Source organism: Homalodisca vitripennis, chromosome 3 (assembly GCF_021130785.1).
Source record: "Homalodisca vitripennis isolate AUS2020 chromosome 3, UT_GWSS_2.1, whole genome shotgun sequence".
Classification (NCBI taxonomy): domain Eukaryota; kingdom Metazoa; phylum Arthropoda; class Insecta; order Hemiptera; family Cicadellidae; genus Homalodisca; species Homalodisca vitripennis.
In genome coordinates, this window is record NC_060209.1 from 139,742,429 (window position 1) to 139,763,795 (window position 21,367).

The window sequence follows — 21,367 nt, forward strand, 5'->3', positions numbered from 1 at the left end:
CAATAACATGTTTCATCACCAGTGTAGATGAGTACTTAAAACAATTAATGTGGTTAAACGATTGTATTTTTTAAAACCGCTTTATAATACCGTATTATTTCATGTATTGCATCTCCAGAATTGTATTATGAATAGTGAGTTACGAATAAATAGAACTAAGATGTTACTCGAAACAATCTGAACTGCCTTGAAAACAACGTTTTATGTTCAGATCTTCTCTCATATAAATTGCAAAAACATTCTATGTTGGGTAACCATCGTTCGTGGCATATACTATTTTGCATTTCTATGGAATCAATTACTGTTTTAATTACACACACACACACACACACACACACACACACACACACACACACACACACACACACACACACACACACACACATACACAAACACTCACACAGTAGCATTAATTAACTGTTTAGTTTAGTTTACAACGTTACAAATTATTCAATGCATCCATTTATTCTGGGTAGTACAATCTTAAGTTTCCTTCATTTTTTTCACTAAGAGAACGATAAAAATGGACTTCATGCTCCGGAAGCTATTTGTAAAAGTCTCTGAATATTCCAACCATAATAATATTATATGGTTCAGAATTTATTGCAATAAATTTATATTTGATTCCGCTCCTACACCACAGTATAAAAATAAAGCTAATAGGTTTCATTGCTATAACGGATTTCATTTGGTACATTTAACCTGCAACGAAATATTTATTGTTTTGGGTGATTTATTTGCAATAATATCATCAGGATCATCAATGGCAATCCCGGACTGAACTGAAATTTCTTTGTTGAGATAAATAGAAATGTTAGCAGCTAACCTATTGTAGGTGACATAATTGGCATATAAAAAACCCGTCGAGATATATATGTACTAATGACACACTTGACATTGTGACGCCATACCATTGTTTTCCAAGCCTTGATCATGGAACCTGATAATGATGTGTCATGTTGCTCTTATTGAAACTGACACTTGGCTAATTTTTAATTACTGGGAATCCTTTAATTGTGTAGAACAACGTGCTCTGCGTTCCTGTCCGATGTTACAATTCTCATTTGTCATGATTTTTTCTATCGATGACACAATATTGTTGATGGAGTAAAAACGTTTTAAGCAATAGTACTAGCTGGAAACAAGTTTATTACTGGAGTATTGTTTACTGTATTTCACAATTTATCAAACCAGACATACCAGATATTGTTATGATCCGGTATTTCGATAGGGGAATCTCTTTTTCATTCTACACAAGAAGTTGGCTGATCTAATAAAGTAGTTAAGAAAAATGTTGCAGGATAAATCCGGACAAGGATGTTGAAAGCACTTCAACGATATGGAAACTCAAATGAAAATGTATATAATAAGATACATATTACCTGTAAGCTTACCCGTTTGTCTTTATTATTTATTAATAATGTAAAGAGATCTCAATTAATCATTTCAATACCAGTTATTTTGCAAGTAACTGTTCTCTTATTCTCATAAACAATACATCAGGTCTAAATGCATATATATATATATATATATATATATATATATATATATATATATAATTTCAATTAACATTGAATCGCAAAAAGTACTTGCTCCGGGGTATAATATTGTGAATATTGGCACTGATTAAGTGAAGTGATTTCGTGTCACTATACGAAAACTATCGGGGTTAGATCTCATCTCAATGACTATCACTAAATCAAGTTTTTAATATCCGTTCGAAGATTTTAAAACACCTAAATATGTCCTTTTCTAAAGCAAAACGTTTTCTAGATGCAGGGAAACGGAGTGGAATAAGAACGTTTTCAGACAATGATCACTGACCTCATAAGCACACATGTAATGATTCTGACGACATCTTGGTTTGTATCAAGGGAAGACTCCATTTGAAGTTGGTGAATTTCGTTCAATGATCATCACTGACTTCTTGGTTGATTAGATACATCATTCCATCAATATTGTTTTAATATAATACATGAATTCTTAATTGTGCTATGGATCAGCGTGTTATCGATTTTTTTTGTAATTAATAATCCTCTCTGAACACTTGTGTTCTCAAAGAGAGTAAAGCCACAACTAACACCAAGTATCTAATAGCGTACTGAATTTAAAGAAATAAAACCTTTAATTGTTTTAAAATTATTTTGTATATCTAGTTATAGGACTCTGACGTATCTGAGAAATATATTTTATAATTTTTGAGGTATTATATTGCATTTAAAAATGCCTAATAACGTAATATAGTATTAAACTGCAGTAAGTTGTACTATATTTGAATGATACTATAATGAGACATAATGTGATACTTAAAAAAATAAATTTACAATAATGTATCTATGAATGGTTTCATTCCATCTGTATAAAACAATGAAATACGCGTTAGAAAAGTTTCATTGCGGCTATTGACTGGAACTCAATGCTCTTTTGCTAGATACTTGCATATCTGCAGTTACTTGCACAATGATAAGCCATGTTTATTTTCAGCAGACCTAAAAATATCTGTCCTGTGACTAGATATTTATTTACATTTCTATGAGAGTGTACACATTATTGGCCTTCTTTATGATGAGCTAAATGTTTTGGGATTACAAATCGAAAATTTTTTGTTATCCGAAGTTCTCACTCCTCAAGTAAAACTCATATAATTTATTTGTGTAATTAATAAGTTATAATTTATAACAATTAATATACAATTAATTATCCTATTTCAAAACCTATATTCAACTGATATCTATACATGTCAGTAATTAACATTAATAATACATGAGATATTGTGGTCATTATTTTGAACTGATCAGCGAAAATGTATTATATCCATGACAAATCCTATTAATAGGTTGCAGAATTGTCAGAAAATGAATTTAGAATGAGAAATTAGGATTTGATATAAGATTCTAATGTTACGTCTATCACTTTTAAGCAATAGAATTTGTCAATTCAATTTTTTATAATGGCAAGTAGTTTCTTTAAGTTTCTCATACTAAGGAATTAAAAGGTATAGCATAAATTTGAACACACACTCAATTATTGATCCTTTCAATTTCAACACTATTTTCTATTTATACTGTAAAACACCGTACTTATTCTTATATTGACTAGAGAAGAATTTGTCAATAACATTTTAATATATCAAATACAATAAACTGTATAGTAAACGCACGTTGACATCTTCCATAGAGCGAAATCCGTTAGGAAGAAAGAAACAATTTCATAACTTTCGGAACAGCTATTATTTGTGATATATAAGTAGAAATAGTCAGCATCTTCTTGAATGAAATATTGATTTTATTATGATCATATTGTTATTTAGGCCAGTCATTGTTGCTTTATGATCAGATTGTAAGTATAGATATAATCTATATGTTTACCCACTCACCACGCATTCTAAAGCTTTTGATCGTTTCACATGTTTTTACATTTCTGGGTTAGGTATTGCTGCGATAGTGGTTTCATTATCTTTTTTTCTTTGATATAAACAACGAGCACTATTGTAATACATAAACAATGCCGCCGTGTTAAAATTAAAGTACGGTTTTAAATTTATGGTAAAAAGCAAGACACGACATTATCAATCATACATATTTGTATTAGAAAGCGCTTCTACGTTCATATTATCTAACGGTGGCTGGAATAACTAATACATTTACATGAAAGCTTCGCACCAAAGAACTTTACAAGGTAACTCTAAAAACGTTCTTGTTTTCAACATCTTTGTGCGCTCCTTCAGTTCTTTTAATTACGCAGATTTAATATTGTTCCACAACGTTTTAAAATACCTTATAACATGTTATATTATGAATAAGAATAAACATTTGGTTTTAAAATTTGTGTAAGCAAATCTGATGTTTTCCACAAAGTATGGCTTGAAATAAACAATTAATATTACTTTTCAATGGTTTTTGCATGTTGAGGATAAAAAGGATGACTTTTAATATTTTAGAGAATTGGTCTCCAAGATGATGGATGTAATATACAGGGTGGCACAACAAGAACGCATGGACTTGAGTAGCACAGTATCAACGAAGTGGAGCTCTCAGTGCACATCGAGCATCAACTTTAGTTTGAAGTTTATTTTTGACGATGAAAGGATTGTGAAGGAAACAGGATTTTTCCGGACATTTGCCATAGTTCAGTGAAACAAAAAATCAGTAACACTACGTTTCGAGATCTGAAATCTGATCTCTTCTTCAGGTAAATAACTTAGGTTAGTCATCATCAATTTTAGATTAGATCGTCCAATTTTAATGTAAATGGTACTATATACCGTGCAACATCGTCTGTTTGCATGAGAACAATATTTAAAATCATATAAATAATATGAATCATATAAAAGCATTCTTAGAGTGTTAATGTCGAGCGTAATGGTTATGTATCTGATCGCAACACATGGGTAACACTCGTTTCCTGCAACAGGATCAGATACAGAAAGAATAAATCGACTGGTCGTCATCGAACAGCTCAAACACCACAAACTTTTAGTGTAAGAGTCTCAGTTCTTAACCGCTCAACTGGGCGGCGGGCTCCAACCTTACGGATATCACGTCAATCGCTACGTGAACTGTCATTTGAGTTGGAATAAAAGATGTAGCTTCAACCCACATGAGTAATGCATCTATGGAAGTCGTAGGAAAATGTTTCCTGATCACCAGATTTCACGTTAGCGATGTCCATTGACCTGCACGCACGCCAGGTCTTTAGCCGTGCTATTTCTCCTAATTGTATAGTTAGAAATTCAAAGATTACTTTCGTAAACCTCGTTCACTCGATGATTTGAAGGCTGCAATAGGCAAATAAACTGATATTGTATTACTGAACACTTTGAAAACAGTTAAGGAGAACTTTGAGGAGACGCTTTAAATCTGTATTAACGCTGAAGGACGCGATATTTCCTGTATTATTAAAACAATTTTAATTCTGAATGTTCACTTCTGAATTTTTTAAATTTTCTTATTGTCTAATTGTTTCTTATTGTCTTCAATTCTTATTTTCTAATTGTTTCGGTGTTTATAAAATATTTCTGTGATTAAAATCTTACTTATACAGTTTTAAAATACATGCTTTATTTTTGCTCCACCTTGTACATACTTGTACATTTATTGTAAACGTTAGATAGAAAAATTTGACTTTGATATCTGCATTAAAGCACTGACCAAGCACCGCATTCTTAATATTTGAAAAAAAGCAAATATTTTAATAAAAAGTATAGTTTTACTAAAACTGTTAATATTCTTCTCTGGATATTTCCCTGCTCTGTGTTCAAAAATGTTTCGCATAAAAGGTTGAAATAAGAAATGTTGTTACTATCACACTTACTCTGTGCTTTAAAGACTAAAATATATGTATAAGTATAAGTAGGGCCAGGTAAGATTTGTGAATTATCTCAATGATGGAACCAAAAGTAACAAAATATGATCATATAAAACTCTTTATTCTATAAAATGCGTTACAAAACATAAACCACACGTTTTAATTTTATTTGTACAAAAATAGGTTTATTTACAAACTATGGCAATATTTAGAAAGGACGAGATCAGCCGCTGGGTTGTGGGGTCGAGGGCTGTTTTGCGATGTATTCCAGGGCCTTCTGAATGGCCTCAGGGATTGGTGGTGGTGTTGGTAGATGGGCTCCCACTGGTACGAAACCTTTCTCATCGTCAGCCGTGTACACGAGCTCAATGAGGGTGCCGTCGTCAGCCTTGTACGAGTATTTGCCAGAAACCGCTATGACGTTCTGCTCCTCTGGCGAGGCGGGGTTGGCTGCCTGTTTGATCGTGCCCTCCTTCCGACACATTAATCTCGTTGCCGGTCTGATAGCTGTAAAATAAAATTTGTCAACGTAAACCCCAATAATTCATTTGTAATATTTACTGTGAAGTAGTTACAGTTTCCTTACAGTTCGATGGGCTTTTTTCTGGAGACATTATATAATTTTGTGAAATGAACCTAAGGAATGGAGGTAAATATTTTATTATTTTAAGTACTAAATTGTTTATTGTGATTGTTATATGTAAAGAAAATGAATGTGTAATGCTTCAAGATTTTAAATTACCATTCCTATATTTCAGTCTAGAACATTTGCCAAAACACCATAGCAGAAAATATTACGAGTTGTAACACAAAATTTGTTTGCTTTTGTACTTAAATTGTTAATATTGAATATATAACGACGTGAATAGTTGTTTCTGCAGTTACAATTATCTCATTTGATGATAGATTAAGAAGAATATGCCAAAAGAGAACACATGGAAAACATTAGTAATGATAAAAATGTTTGTTTTGTTATATCTTTTTTATAAAACGAATAATATATTTTTTTAAGCACGGACTCTTGTCTTTTAAAAATGATCTTTTCATATTAGTTGGAGTGAACAATATGTTGCAAACAAAATGTGACGAACAATTTTATTTCTGTAACTAAGCTGATGACGCTAAAAACGTAACGAACGAGGTTGAGAATGAAGTTTGTAAGATATATATATATATATATATATATATATATATATATATATATATATATATATATATATATTTATTTATTTATTTTGTATCTCTTTGTATAAAAGGCAAAGTTCTCACTCACCATTAATTCTCCAACTTTCCTATACTACAGAAAGTAGAAATTTTTCACAAGTATGACTCTAATATAAAAACTAAAGTATTTTAATAAAGGTCAAATAATTTTTGGGTATAATAAGGATTCCAGCCATTAAAAGAACTGTAGCTTGTTTTTTTCTTCTCTGTGTCCTAGGAAGATACAATTTAACACACAAACATATACACATGTCGTGTACTCACATCAGGCAAATAAAAGAACTGTTATGGCCATCAACCACGCATAGGGATTTAAATAGGGTCCAACCCTAGAAGAACTATAGTTTTTCAAACTTAACAGTGCAGTAAATGATGAAACTTGAGGCATATATAACATGTGATTCGTTAAAAATAAAAATCTAAAGCATTTTCATTAAGATCAAATACCCATAGGGGTTGAAATAGATTTACAATCCTATAAGAACTATAATTAATTTTTAAGTTCCCAAAATCCTACAACTATGAAAATCGACAGATATGTGCTGAAGCAGAAAAGAAAAGATTTATCATGCATATCTCCCATTCATATGGATTGAAATATGTTTTGCAAAACCTATCATAAATGTATTTTTTTTGTCTTTCCATTTTAATAGAAAAAAGCAGTATAAAAAGCTGTCCTTCATTATTTCAATAGACAACGAAAGAATGTTCATGAATACCAACCAACCATAATTGTTGAAATAGTGCAAGCCAAGGGTAAGTGCTAGTTATAAATAAATGTTTGCATTTAGCCTATTTACGAAACGTTTTTTGTTGGTACTGACACAAAAACTGCAAACTTTAGAAGTTAGGGTTTTAGTGAAGTTTCTTAGAGGGATATTTATTTAGAAAAGACAACTCCCTAATTCAAGTAGTAAACAGTACCGTTTGACATAACAGAGTATAAATTATACAACACCCAATAACGTGATGATGTAAGGACATTCACACGGAGCTTAATTGCTGTGGAAGAAGGATACGTAAATATTATACGCAACTTTAAATGAGGTTGGGAGACAAGGAGGCTCCGGATTTCAAATTATGCTTCTTCAAAAATATAAACTATACAAAGGATACATATCTGTTTAGTTTTTTAGCAAAGCCTTATAGAACAGTTGAAGTTTCAAAATATTTAAAGTAAAGTTCCATACAGTTTAAGTTACTTAAAGATTTTCCAACTTCTATAATAAACCTTCGGTAAACTATACTTAATTCTGTGTAAATAAACCTGTATATGTTCTTAATCATTATTGCTAAACCAACTAACGAAACTTAAGGGACTTATGTAAAACGTTTTATTAAACATTTATAAAAAATAGATCTAATTAAAATTTTTAATAAATCCTAGAAGACATAAATTCATTCATCTTTATTTGGTATAAAAACATGGACTATTAAAATAAAACTCGTCTTTTAACGGTAATTTCAATTCAACCAAGCGTTGAAATACGCTGAATGTATGTGTTTTAATTGTGAAAAATAATCTGGTCATGAAAAAATTACCAGTTTCCCAAAAATAGTTTAACGATGGGAAAACTTCAATTCTTTTTTAAGTCTTTGTAATATTACCTGAGATTATGATACGTTTGAAAGTAATAAGAAATGGTTTTTAAAGTTAACCTACCTTAAAATAAAATAGCTTCAATTCCAAAACCATGTGTTTTGTTTTAAGGTTCTTTCTTAGCTAACAGTACTTGTCTGGTTCCATGGATTATGCAATAAATAATGTATGAGTTAATTAAATATTATTATTATGAGTTATTAAATATATTAGTTTATTATACATTTTCAGTCTAACTTGAAAACCAACTTGTATAACTCCTGCAACACGTTTTGGAAGTTGAGGACCTTAAATTTAACCTCATAATAAGAGAAAAACCTTAAGATAAAACACATATTTCATAACTGCACATTAAGGATTCATCAGTGTTATATATAAATAAATAAATATATATATATATATATATATATATATATATATATATATATATAGCTGTGAATATTTACGTGAATATTTATATAGCTTAAGGTGAGTCATTCGTTATCAAAAATATCATAAATTGAGAATTTAGTTATCAAAATAACTTCTGTACTGTGGTACAGTTATTAAATTTTAACGATATAATGTAACCAATGTGCAGCGAAGTCGGCAGATAGCAAGCCGAACAAGGAACGCTTGTAAATACGTCGGGAAACGCATTAACAATTCAACGTAAATCGTGTTTGTTCGTAACCTTGAAACACAATGGCAATGCAACGCGTCTGCGTTGTGTATTCCTTCATTGGTTCAGACTTTACACACCAGAAGTTGCGCTATAGCCTGGACAGTACTATGGCTAAAGTTGGATAGTAATAGCAAATTCTCCATTTATCCAACTAAAATTAAAAAGAATATAATTTAAACATAAATTATAGATATAATAATATATCTTATTGCACTTCTGTATAAGATCACATTTCAAAATCCATCAGTTTATGTTTGTATTCTAAAATATTCCTTTCAATTTTAAATGTATTAAAATGCATGCAAAAGATTAAGTTGTGTGTTTTCTGTAGCGCTATTCTTATTTAAAAACATAATTCATTCAGGTTAAATTAAATTTTTAGACATTAAAAATACGAATATTTCATCTATACGAGTATTCACACAATATTTTTATAAATATTACAATATTGAATTTCCCAAAAATATAAGTATTATATTTCTTTCTTTACATAGTATTATTAACTGCTAGATTTTGTAATGTAAGTATTGTTTAAATACTTACGTTTAGCCAGTATTTTTTTTTTTTTTTTTTTTAAATAAGTCCATTAATGAATATAATGAAGGGAGAAATTTACTCACCTGTAGACGTAGCTTCCATCAGCCCTGAGCTCAGAGTTAGAGGAGATGATAGGGATGGGAGGGTTAGCCTGCTGGGGGGCACACTGGACTGCCACCAACCCACATATCAGGAGAATTGCCTGTAATAAAGTGATATGCCTTCACATAAGTTATAAATGTATTGACCGTATTTATATTACGTATTATCTAGGGCGTTTGTTAGATCCAAGCAATGCAATAGTACGAATTGTCCTATCCTAGGATGCATTTATGAAGTTATTAACTCTCATTTCCAAAACTGATAGTGAAATTAACGTCAGTTTTGGTTTTAAGCATGTCATTCATAAAGGGTTTTCATTAGTAAGCCTACGTTTTGATCTTAGATAGTCAACTATCTGTATCATCACACTATTTGGTGTTCTTTTAATTTAAGAAGACATGTACAACGATTGCTTTTAAGGAATAATGCAGCTTAAAATATTCAAACAATTAAAAATTTAGATGAAAGGAACTATGACAAGAAACGAGATTAGTGGAAATTTTTTTTTATATTTAAATATCTAAGATATACATATTATCATTTCCACGTAATCGGAATAAAGGTAGTGTCTTTAAAGGAGAGTTATATTAATGTTTTTAAGTTTATTATATATTCGTAACACATTCACAAATTTAAACCACCTTGAAACTATATAACATTTAAATTGTAAATGTTTAAATTATTTACTGAAAATTAGGTTTGAACTAATTGCGATCTATATGAACTATACGCTTATAATTGTGCATGAAGTTTCATTTCTTTATAGACTGAGCTCTATGCTAGTGCAAGTTCATACACGGGATTAGGTTGAGCGTCATTGATACTAATCACTCGGTAGACTGGCACAGCTTCTCTGTTGTCTGGCGGGCTTGTAACATATTCTATTTTGTACGGTTTTATGTCTGTCCACTAGATATTTTATGAATCAAACGAGCTATACACTTTAAACTTTACATGGAAGTATAGTGTGCGAGACGTGATTTGGCGTACTTGTAACTTGTAAATCGATTTACACTACGAAACATGTTATAATATATAGGTAATAGATATATTTAAAAATAATGCTATAGTTTTAGATAGAAGGAAACCAGTAAAGGCTCAACTTCATTATAAGTTTAGTGTTTACACCTGAAAAATTTTAATAATCGATAAGAAATCGTTGTAAAAACAACAATAAATTACATAAATATTATGTCCTTATTAGTCGTACTTATATATAAGCATACATTTAATTGCAGAACATAAAGTTTGCTCGTGCTGTTAAAATTACTCAACAAGTAAAAGTAATTTAATGTTGTATACTGCTTATTATTGCAGAAACTGTTGAATCATAAAGTAATAACCATATAGTGAAACCACTATCTTCCAGGAATTGCATATTTTAATAGTCTCCACTAGTTCAGATGGAATGTAGCTGACCAATAAAATGATGAAGTATCTCCGAAGTAAAGTTATGTGAGTATTGGTCAATAGAAAGTGCATTGATGACACCTACACTTAGCGTGTGTTTCCCAATACTCACAGATCTTGTGGGTGTAACTCTGTTTGGCCATATTGCAGCTTTACAACACCTTTAATGTAAGAGTTAAATTTTTCTTTTAATTACATTAAAACAAATTATGAAATTTAATCATTTATTGGCTTGCATATAAATTATGAGACAAATTAAGAAAGAAATGAGTTTTAAAAATGCCAAAGATAACATTAAAATGGTTTAATTAAAAAAAAAGACTTTTGTGAACATTTTACTTTAGCGTCAGAGTAAAGTTCTTCAACTGAAATGCCACACATTCAATTCCCGGGTATATAATAATATATAGATGGGTTAGGTGAGATTTGTTTAAAACACTCAATTAAATGATTTATAAATGCCTTGCAGGTATTAAAAAGAACAATATAATACAGTTTGTATCTATTAACTCCACAAAAATAGAGCTAATTTTAATTAAGATTAGGTTTAGGAATACTCAAGCAAACGTTTATGGTTCCTTTGACACAAGGAATCAATAGTCTCAAGATCAAATTTCACTGAATGCCTTTTTTTTAAACATCGCCATTAGTATCACTTATAAAAATTGACAGATTTTAGTTAAATTGTGTAAAAAATCCGTATTGCTGTATACAACTTTATATTTATATAATTTTTTATTCATATTTTGAAGAAAGTGAAATAATGAGAACCAATTAAATTTATTATATATCTACATGTAGCATGGTAAATAAGGACTGCAAAACTTGTAATCAGTGTGAAATTCAAAAATAATTTTAAAACGCCCAAAAATTGAATTTATATTTTAGTAATCTTTGCTATATCAGGATTATTATGGGTATGTGGAGTGATGTGTATATACAAGGATTAATGCAGAAAGTGGATGGGCATAAATACAGTGTTCTCTTAATAATTTTTACAGTATAACCATTATACGCAAAGAATGGTCAAATGTATGGTCAATACTAGCATGTCGGAGCATGTCCTTCATCTGTATCAAGAGCTATGAAGGATACCCATGTTGTATCTGTAATAATTCTACAGCCGTTCGTTAACTGAAGAGTTTTAAAACTAGATATGTTGGATTGAGTTTATGATTTTTATAATTGCTAATATTTGCATACATTTTATTGTAGATGAAGTATCTACACAATATAACACAAATGTTACGTGTATTTTCCTATAGAACATGAAACAAAATAACTGAGATGTAAAGTTTCATAAAAAGATGACCGTTCTATTCAAATCTTGTTACTGACAAATTGTAATTGTGTTTTATCTCTTGCAAGCACTTATCATCTCGTATACCTAACAAAATACAGTCTTGTATGATTGATAGTTAATAAGTAAAATTCTATTAACGGCCTTATAGGCTCAGTATTTTTGTTATAGTTTATTTTGAAAAAATAAAAATATTTGATATTTAATATTAGTGTTTTTATAAATCATTATGCTTTACAGCACGTATGATTGCCTATTTCCGAATAATCTTTAACTAGAAACAACATTACATATAGTTTAACATATTGTAAACAATTTAAACAATTGGTGTATCAAACAATTTTTGTTCCCAGAATTAATCATAAGTCAAATTTATAAAATAAAAAGCATTATTATTTGATTCTAATAAACCTCAATTGTTTACTAATTACATAATATTTATTATATGTTTTATTGTACATAAGTTTGTATCAACTAATGTAAGCTGTCGCTAAACATCAGTTCATATTGCTAATATGTTACTCAGAAATATAATTTTCGCTTTATAATCTATAGTTTAAGTAAACTTTTATTTTAATTATAATGTTTAAACAAATCTTTATCTGCCAAGTTTTTATATTAAATTTAAACTATTAACTTAGATTTTGTTTATTTTACATGAAATATGTATTGCTTGTAAATACAGAGACTACATAATGTAAGTCTCTAATATTTTAATCAGTTCATTATAATTAATAGTGATATTTTAATCGATTTTTAAATTTTAATTCAACCCTATTCTTTAATATATTATATTTGATTACAATAAATTATGTAGTACATGTACATCAAGTCATTATATTTATAATTCGTAAATATAAATATATTTACGAATTATTATAGTTTGAGGTCACACCTTGATCAGTAGATTATTAAGGACAATGAACCGATTGAACAGCCTTGAGATATGAATGGTAACAGAGGTATACCTTGGCATTATGGGAGGTCAAACTGAGATGTTATCAGCTGTTTGATTTAGTATTGACTAGTACCATTTCCGTCCACAAATCACTTTAATTGACAAAGATCATTGACGATAAATCTTTAAATTTTTAATTAAAAAAGGTTTTTTAAACCTTTGCACGGTTTATCTACAATTAATTCTAAACAGTTATTTAGTTAAAAATATTATGATTGTTTAGTTACATAGTATCAACAGATGAAAATAAACTGTAATGATAATTTTTTATAAACTTTTTTACAAGTTTGCAAAATCTCACCTATGTCATTGGTCAATTATAATATATGACATACGTTCGGGCTAAAAAAAATTAATTATTTTACTTATGAAATCATAATTTTATGTATAAATCAAGATGTAGCTTACGGTTTTAAAAGTATCATGAAAATATATTTCAATATACTAAAGTGCCGAAAATGTTATGCATGATCCCAATTAAACACCTAGGACAAAAATATTTGTATTATTTAAACTATTCTAATATTTTTGAAGTTATAACTTAAATACTTATGATGGAAAGATATTTAATTACAAATGACATTGGAAAACAAATTATTTCATATTCTAAAAGAATTTTAATCCATGGTAAAGTTCTATCGTTTTAATATATTAATGGTATGGATCAAATATGTATAAATAATTATTCACCTTTCCTCAAAGAAAGAATGTAATACAAAATGTTAAAACGTGTAGCAAGCTATTCCTATTTAAGTAGTAAAGGTTGAATTTATTTACTTCCACAGAAGAAAAGTTTTAATTTGACAAAAGTATAATTTCAATAAAGCTTAACTTTTAATTAATTTTTATATTCGGTATGTATTTGCAAAATTATTAGTATATTTTTAATTGAAGTCCTTTAAGTCAGAGAATTAGTTAAAAATAGACATTTCATCAACATTATGAAAGCAGAATCCACGAAATTGTTGAATGTTCATAAAAAATGTCCTACTCAAAAAATTCATCCAAATTCATGTTTGTCCTAGTTAGCAGTCAAAATTCGTTAAAAGCATCTGGTAAGAATGTACGTAATCGCACTTGTAAATAAAATATACACTTGTAAAAAAACTATGCATATACTTTTTTGACGTCATAGAGACATTAAAAATGTTTTGTCACAACCAGAAAGATTTTTTGGAATATTTTATACCCAAATAAAACAAAATCGGTTAAGTAATACAATAAAACTACAATGCCCTCATCACTAATAAACCGTTGCCACTTGAATACTAGATCCTATCGTAGCCTAGACAGCCACTGCACAACACTAGCACAACACTCACAAGCTGCATCGTATAGGCACAGAAGTCCTGAAGGCACTGTCTCTAAGCCTGCCGGCGTCGTTGTCTATTTATACACCACCATTAGTGTATTCACCTATTATAGGTGCTATAGATGCGCGTTGACAGAAAAATTTCCCCTTCTAGCTCCCCCCCTCCCCCAGAGGAGGCCGGCAATGTCACCGGGATGGGGTAACGCGGGTGTGAGGGAGGGAGTCGTCAGGAAGCCAACCTTTAGATGACGCCAGCTACCTTTGGTGAGAAGTCAATAATTATATTTTGTAATTAAACAGTATATTGGTATGCAAAAATGTAATTTTAATTTGATACATTATCAATAAAATTTCATTTTACATGTAGTTTGATTTTTAATAGTTCAATTTATACTCATATGTTAATACACTCATTACAATAGCATAAACCACGAATTTAAACTTTAATTTGAATTCAAATAGAATAAAATGCTGATATGTTAACCTAGACATTTCATTAAAAGTATATTTATTTATGTTGTGTAACGACATTCTGTACAACATTTAGTATAAGCATAGTGAAAAAACTATGATGAGAATAAAAACATAAAATGATATTTACTGTTTGAAAATAAATTTCAATTAAACTTATATTAGATATTTTACGATAGCCAGAGAGCTAATATTTCCAATTCATATTGGCTATCTCGATAGTCAAAAGATGTGTAACACATAATTGGGTTGTAATAATGTTGTATATAGGCCTACTAAATTGCTAGTAGTTTGGCTGTTATATGTCTTGAGTCATTAAACATGATATTTTCAACCAGTGTTACTAGAATCAACTGTTTAAAAAAAAATACAAATTGGGGTTTTAACATGATTATTCCAATAACATGAAAATAAATCAATTATAATTTATACCTTCCACCAAAATGTTACATTGAATAGATTTTTGATTTCCTAAATAATCCTAAAATTTAAAATATTTTGTTTTTTTCTTTTGGAACCAGACAGCAGACTAAACAATCTGCTTACCGGAAGTGTGGTAACTGCACGGTTTTGGTTACGTTTCAGAGATGTATTACGTTTATTCTAGTGGTCAGAAACGTCAGATATAACGTAATTTACAATGTATAAAACTTAATGAATTATTAGTTTCGAATTACATTAGGGCTTAGTATCAACATCCCTACTGCTCTAAAGTCAGGTCTAGGAATTCACACTTTCACGGTCAAACAGACTGGAGTAGCGGTTGTAGCTGTGGTCATAACCACGGTTATAAATAAATGTACTAAGATCGACCGCGTAATTGTTACCACAAATTATCCTTGGAACTGCTAAATTTGATCTTTCGTTAATGGTTAGTAAGATAATATGTTCATGGGCTTTTCCTATTTATTGCGGTGCGTTTTTATAACAGATAAATGATCGTTTAATCTCTAACTTTTACTTAGTATTTTCTACTAAGTATGATATTTTGGAAAGCCAAACATATACTTTTGGGACTAAACATGAGAACTTCTATAACAGAAGGTTGACATCTCACATATCTGTTTTACGACAGTCCCGTAGTTTGCCGTCCTCGAGAGTGCATACTTGCATAAGAGATGCACGCGTGCGGAGTTGTGCAAGTCCCACAACAAAGGGCATAACTCTTGTCACTGTATGGTGCACCTTTCTTGGCATTTACTGAGATTGGTTTCCGCAATGGTTTGTTGTCATTTACATCACGTACATACTATACTGAGCCATACAATGAGATGAAAGAGTCACAAGTATTGAGGTTTAAATATTATGGTATCATTATTGCAACTTTAAACATATAGCCTATTATGTGCTTAGTACTTTACAATGTGCAAGTGTGGTTGAAAATACGTAATCTGAGTTATCACTGAGCTTGGTGTTTATGTTTCTATATAGGATGCTTACCGGACATTTCAATTTCCTCCAGTTGAACGGTTCCTTTGATGTTTCCGAACGTAATAACCTCACGCAATTTAATTTCTTATAGAATAAAAAACTACCTCTCTCTCCCTCAAAATTTATGGAGGAGGTTAACTTTAAAATCTTAACCAAGCGATATGCCAAACCACAGATCATGATAATAAAATCAAATACACCAAGAATTGTATTTTATGGCACAAACTATCTGCCTATCTTGCGTTTTTTTTTATAGAATGGGTTCTTCAACTACACATTTTTTTGTCATCTTGTGCTTCTTTAATCAATTCCTCTCTTTTATTGATGGTAATTAAAATAAAAACACTATATATTGTAATATTTAATTTTCAATTTCGAAGTTTTGAAAATTTATAGTAAAATAGTAATGTTGGCAACCTTAAGAGTTCTTTTACATAACAAATTTCATAAGTTTAACTTGACACTTAAACACTATGCAGTTTAATAGTATAATTAATTTAATAACATTAGAAACCTCCTAACAGTATTAAATATTACGGTAAATAAAGTATCAGTGTGCTACATGTGAGTTTAAATGTATTAATGGTGACCTATTAAAGCAGGTCAAAGGTCAACTGCGTTTGAAGACTGACTTTGTTGAAACTGGTAAATTTACATATTTACAAACTATAATTAATATCCATTAGTGACATACGAGATTAGTAATTATAATGTTTCTTTATACAAACATACCAGTCATTCGCGGCCTCGCACACAACTTATTAGGTTTTGCTCGTATATGAGCACTTGCGGTTGGAGTGTATTTGATTTTTATGACACTGTTGATTTTGAATGTTTGCCATGATAAAACAATTAGGCAAAAATGAATATTCATAACTAATGTAATTTAATAGGTTTTAGTATTTAGTCTTTGAATTTATAGTAAACTGACCAAGCACCGCACACTTAATGTTTGAAAAAAGCAAATATTTTAGTAAAAAGTATAGTTTTACTAAAACGGTTAATTTTCTTCTCTGGATATTTCCCTATTCTGTGTTCAAAAACATTTGCATAAAAGGTTGAAATAAGAAATTTTGTTACTATCACACTTACTCTATGCTTTGAAGACTAAAATATATACAAACTGAAAATAGTGGATACATCAACTAAACTTATGACTATGCTGTCATTAAACTATTTTTGTACGGTTAATTGCATATTGCTTGCTCTTTAAATCGATAATAGTTGTTACCTGTGATGCAATTTTAGAGGCCAAAATTTTGTGTTTTGCAAAGGTAGAGAGACCAGTGGGGTGTATTCCTGAGATATTTTAGAAATAGGACTACATTAACGAGGGACTCGGTAAAAATTTTCAGTACAATCGGTCAAGTAGTTTGAAGTGATTGAGTTAAACACACACACACATTGTTAGATTTTTATGCAATAATATATAGTAAATATAACTAGCCCTATAGTTTAAATTCAACGCGATAATAGACTAGCACCAAGTAGAAAATACTAAACAATATAAGTATATTCGCTTCTAGGTTTGGTTCCGTCAACAACGTAATATACTCGTATACGTGATATTTTAGACTTACGTAACATATCCAAAATATAAATATTTTTGTAAGCTTTGAAAACCAAGGGACCAGAAAGTGTAGATTGTACTGATCAGGGTATGAGCGTAAGTGAAGCTTATACCTTAGATAATCGAGTCCAATACTGCCATATTTTTAAAATCATGTTACTAAGGAATATTGAGCTTATTCATTGGCGTTCGGGAGTAAGTAAAACTATTGTTTATTTAAGAACAATCCTGCAATTCTGGATATAATAAGTCTTGAGAATTGTCAGATATAGGAAACATGTGCGTCTTTACTATACTTTCAAAGTACTGTTCAACGCCCGCACATATTACCACTGTAGTCTGGAAACCAAAAACCCATTTCCATTTTATAAGCACCAAACGTTCTGATGGTATCGGTAGAGAAACATTTTTTTTATAACAAAATCAGTCGTTAGTCGCTTTAGTTTTTGTGGAGATTGAAATGAGAAGTTATTTAAAGGGTTGGAAATATAAATACATAAGTTTTAGCTTTTCATCAACAACAATTGATCATAAATAATAGTGATATCATTGTCAGGAAACAAGATAGAGTATTTCAAGGTCATCATTCTCATTAAAATGGTTGGTCGTTATCACATTGATTAATACAACTATTAAACATGGCTCGTTGGGTTTTTCAAGAAAAAAAATATATAATCCGCAAAAAGTTTATTATTTGTTATTTTGAAAACTTCTGACACTGTAAATTTAATTCACAAAAATCAAGCACAACTAACTTTTCGTTAATTATTTTAGTGAAATTAAATGCGAATTGGTTCTAGGCTCGCAGACTTGAGGCACGATTCCGTTTTATTTGCAGCCTTCCTGTTTTCTAAACGAATGTTTTATTTTATAGCCATTCAAATAGATACTAAGAGGAAATATTGACATAAGATATCATATTTTAACACTTATCAAATAAGTTATATTGTTTTAATTTTAAATCTAAAATCTGCATTGAAAAGGTCTATCTACTTGCCCGTATACAGTGTTTATTTATCTAGTACTAAGCCCATAAAAATCAAAGTTAATGGGTTTGTTTTACTGTTCAATATACAACGGAAAATTGGTTGCAAGTAACAGCCATACAGTTTTAAATGGCGGAGGAGTAAAGTAAAACATATAATAGCTTGTATATATTTTAGAGGTAGACAAAAAATATTAGAATATTTTGTTCATTCTACATAAAAAACACACACTTTAACGTTTCCTACTTTATACATTGCTGTTATGTATTATAAATATTATTTGTTATCAATATTCTTCAAATTATAGGCAATTTAGATTCAAATGTCGATCTACGTAAATGATTGGTATACTTTTACCATGTTTACTAGGAATACGTTGCTTCTTTATATGTTTTTTCTTCACTCATGACACGAAGTTAAGGAAACCTTTTATTGCACTTAGTCCTAAAAGAATCTTTTCGCTACTTCCGGAGTGAAATTAGGCTACATTCAGAAGCCAATCGGGGAAAGCATTGCCTTATATTTAATATTCGAACAACCATCAACACCTTTAACTTATAGTAAACCTCCACAGTAATATAGACCATTGTAGTAACACTTATACCCTTTCTCTCATTATTTGCGGTTAGTGATGAGCCGTTTCGAACATCTATGGGTGTGATAATATGTAAAAAACACCTTGGCTTTCACTGTACCCGATGATGGATCAAGTAGAAGGAATATACCAATCAAAAGTAACCACTCATGGGAAAATTCGATGCTTTGTGTAAAGTTATTCTTCGGATTCGATGGAATTCTGGTGACCTGACCAAGGACAAATTTCATAAGAGACTTTTTTTCAGTCAACCATTTAGCTTAGAGAGTGAGTGTGAATATAAATATAAAATTAAACGTACCATAACAAGGATGTACCTACCTACAACAATCAATCCTTAGATTCACAAACTTGACTATAATATTGATGGAACTGAAAGTACCCTCTGGAGATTATATCGCTGTCTCGAAGAACCCGAGTCGTGATTTTCCTAAGCGGATTTCACATTCACGCTCTGGGGTGACCAACTGACGAAACCATTATACCTGATATTGTACTACCATGACAGAACATGAATTTAGGCCAACTATCCTGTTATTTGGCCACATTTGGTATCTTGTTGCAGACTATCACTCCTTTTTATATGTATCTCAAGGTTATCCTACGACATCCTAACACACCTTTAGTTATAAATAAAATACCTCCTTCGTTGGTTCGTTTAGATTAGATTATATTTCCTTTTTTTCGTTTTTCTGGTGCTGCCTTCCACATACATACATGTTCCACAGCCCAACCAGTTTTAAATAAAATAGCCACCGTTTCATATACAACCACTGCAAGGTAGGTGGAATCTCTGTATCGCATAAGTAGTAGAATCTGGAACATCGTTCCAGAACTGCAAAGGGCACCTAAATTACGCTTTACACTTTTCTTTTGTGTTCTTGCCAGGAGGTATTTTATTTCTTAGTAATGAAACTAAATAATCTCGACTTGAAATCAAGGGAATCAAAATCTATCTCCCCAAGTGCATACTCATACATCCAAATGTATTCTCTTTCGTTTACTATAATTTTTTTATGCCTTGTAAATCACTGATCACTGACGCACTAGATAAAAGAATCATGAGCTCCAAAAACTCTCTTCTCAACTAACTTGAAAGGGTACTGAAATGTAACGACTGTATACTTTTAATACAACATAGAGAATAAAAAAGTTATGGTAAAAGCTAGGAAAGAAGTGATAAAGACAAAGCAAGTGGAATAAAACCAAAAGTTTTCAAGCACTGCTGGGTTATGAAAGAACATCACCCAATCCATTAATAGCCAACTTATTTTCACATTTCTTAGCCATCCTAGATGTAGGCAATTCTCAAACGCCAATGTATATGGAATAATCACAATTTCTCGTAGGATCCACAACTACTTCTGTCTTCTTAAACTTGATGCCCAAGACAAGATACGAACACGGCTTATAGACGGATTGAAGGTAACCTCTTGTGTTGACGGAGCGGACTCCTACTTTACTTGTAACAGAATGTTCTGTAGAACCCATATCGTCCCGATAAATGAGATCGTTTGCAAAAGCTAAAAATTTAACAACACTTGGCTCTCAGTCTCAAAGTAAACATCATGAGGGAATTAAAAAACCAACACATTACAAGCTTCTAGTTCAAACACTGATGAACTCCGCTCATGCATGTTTTTAATTTACTCTTTTGAGAGTTTTCCAAGAAAGACTCCCAATTATGTAATATTTAAAGACTCTAGGCAATAAGTAAAGCTTTGCTTGTCGTTTGTTGTTTTTATGAGTGCAGTAATGAGTAATGAATGGTAAAACCGCAATAGACAGAGCTCAATGATAACTAAACTTTTAAAGATTATTTATGTTATAGGTCTATTGAGTATTGAAATGTCTTTGTATGAGCCGAGAATCTACATACGTAATATCTTTGTAAGCTTTC

The 21,367-nt window shown here is 30.5% G+C and overlaps 1 protein-coding gene across 1 annotated transcript; it reads right to left on the minus strand.

The window, feature by feature from the left end:
* Positions 1–5,407: 5,407 nt before the first annotated feature.
* On the minus strand, positions 5,408–14,503 carry LOC124357569 (endocuticle structural glycoprotein SgAbd-4-like). The gene is given in 4 exon segments (XM_046809485.1): positions 5,408–5,779; positions 5,781–5,814; positions 9,416–9,534; positions 14,425–14,503. Coding segments are annotated over 4 exon segments (411 nt in total). The 5' UTR covers positions 14,434–14,503; the 3' UTR covers positions 5,408–5,530.
* Between the last annotated feature and the right edge of the window lie 6,864 nt (positions 14,504–21,367).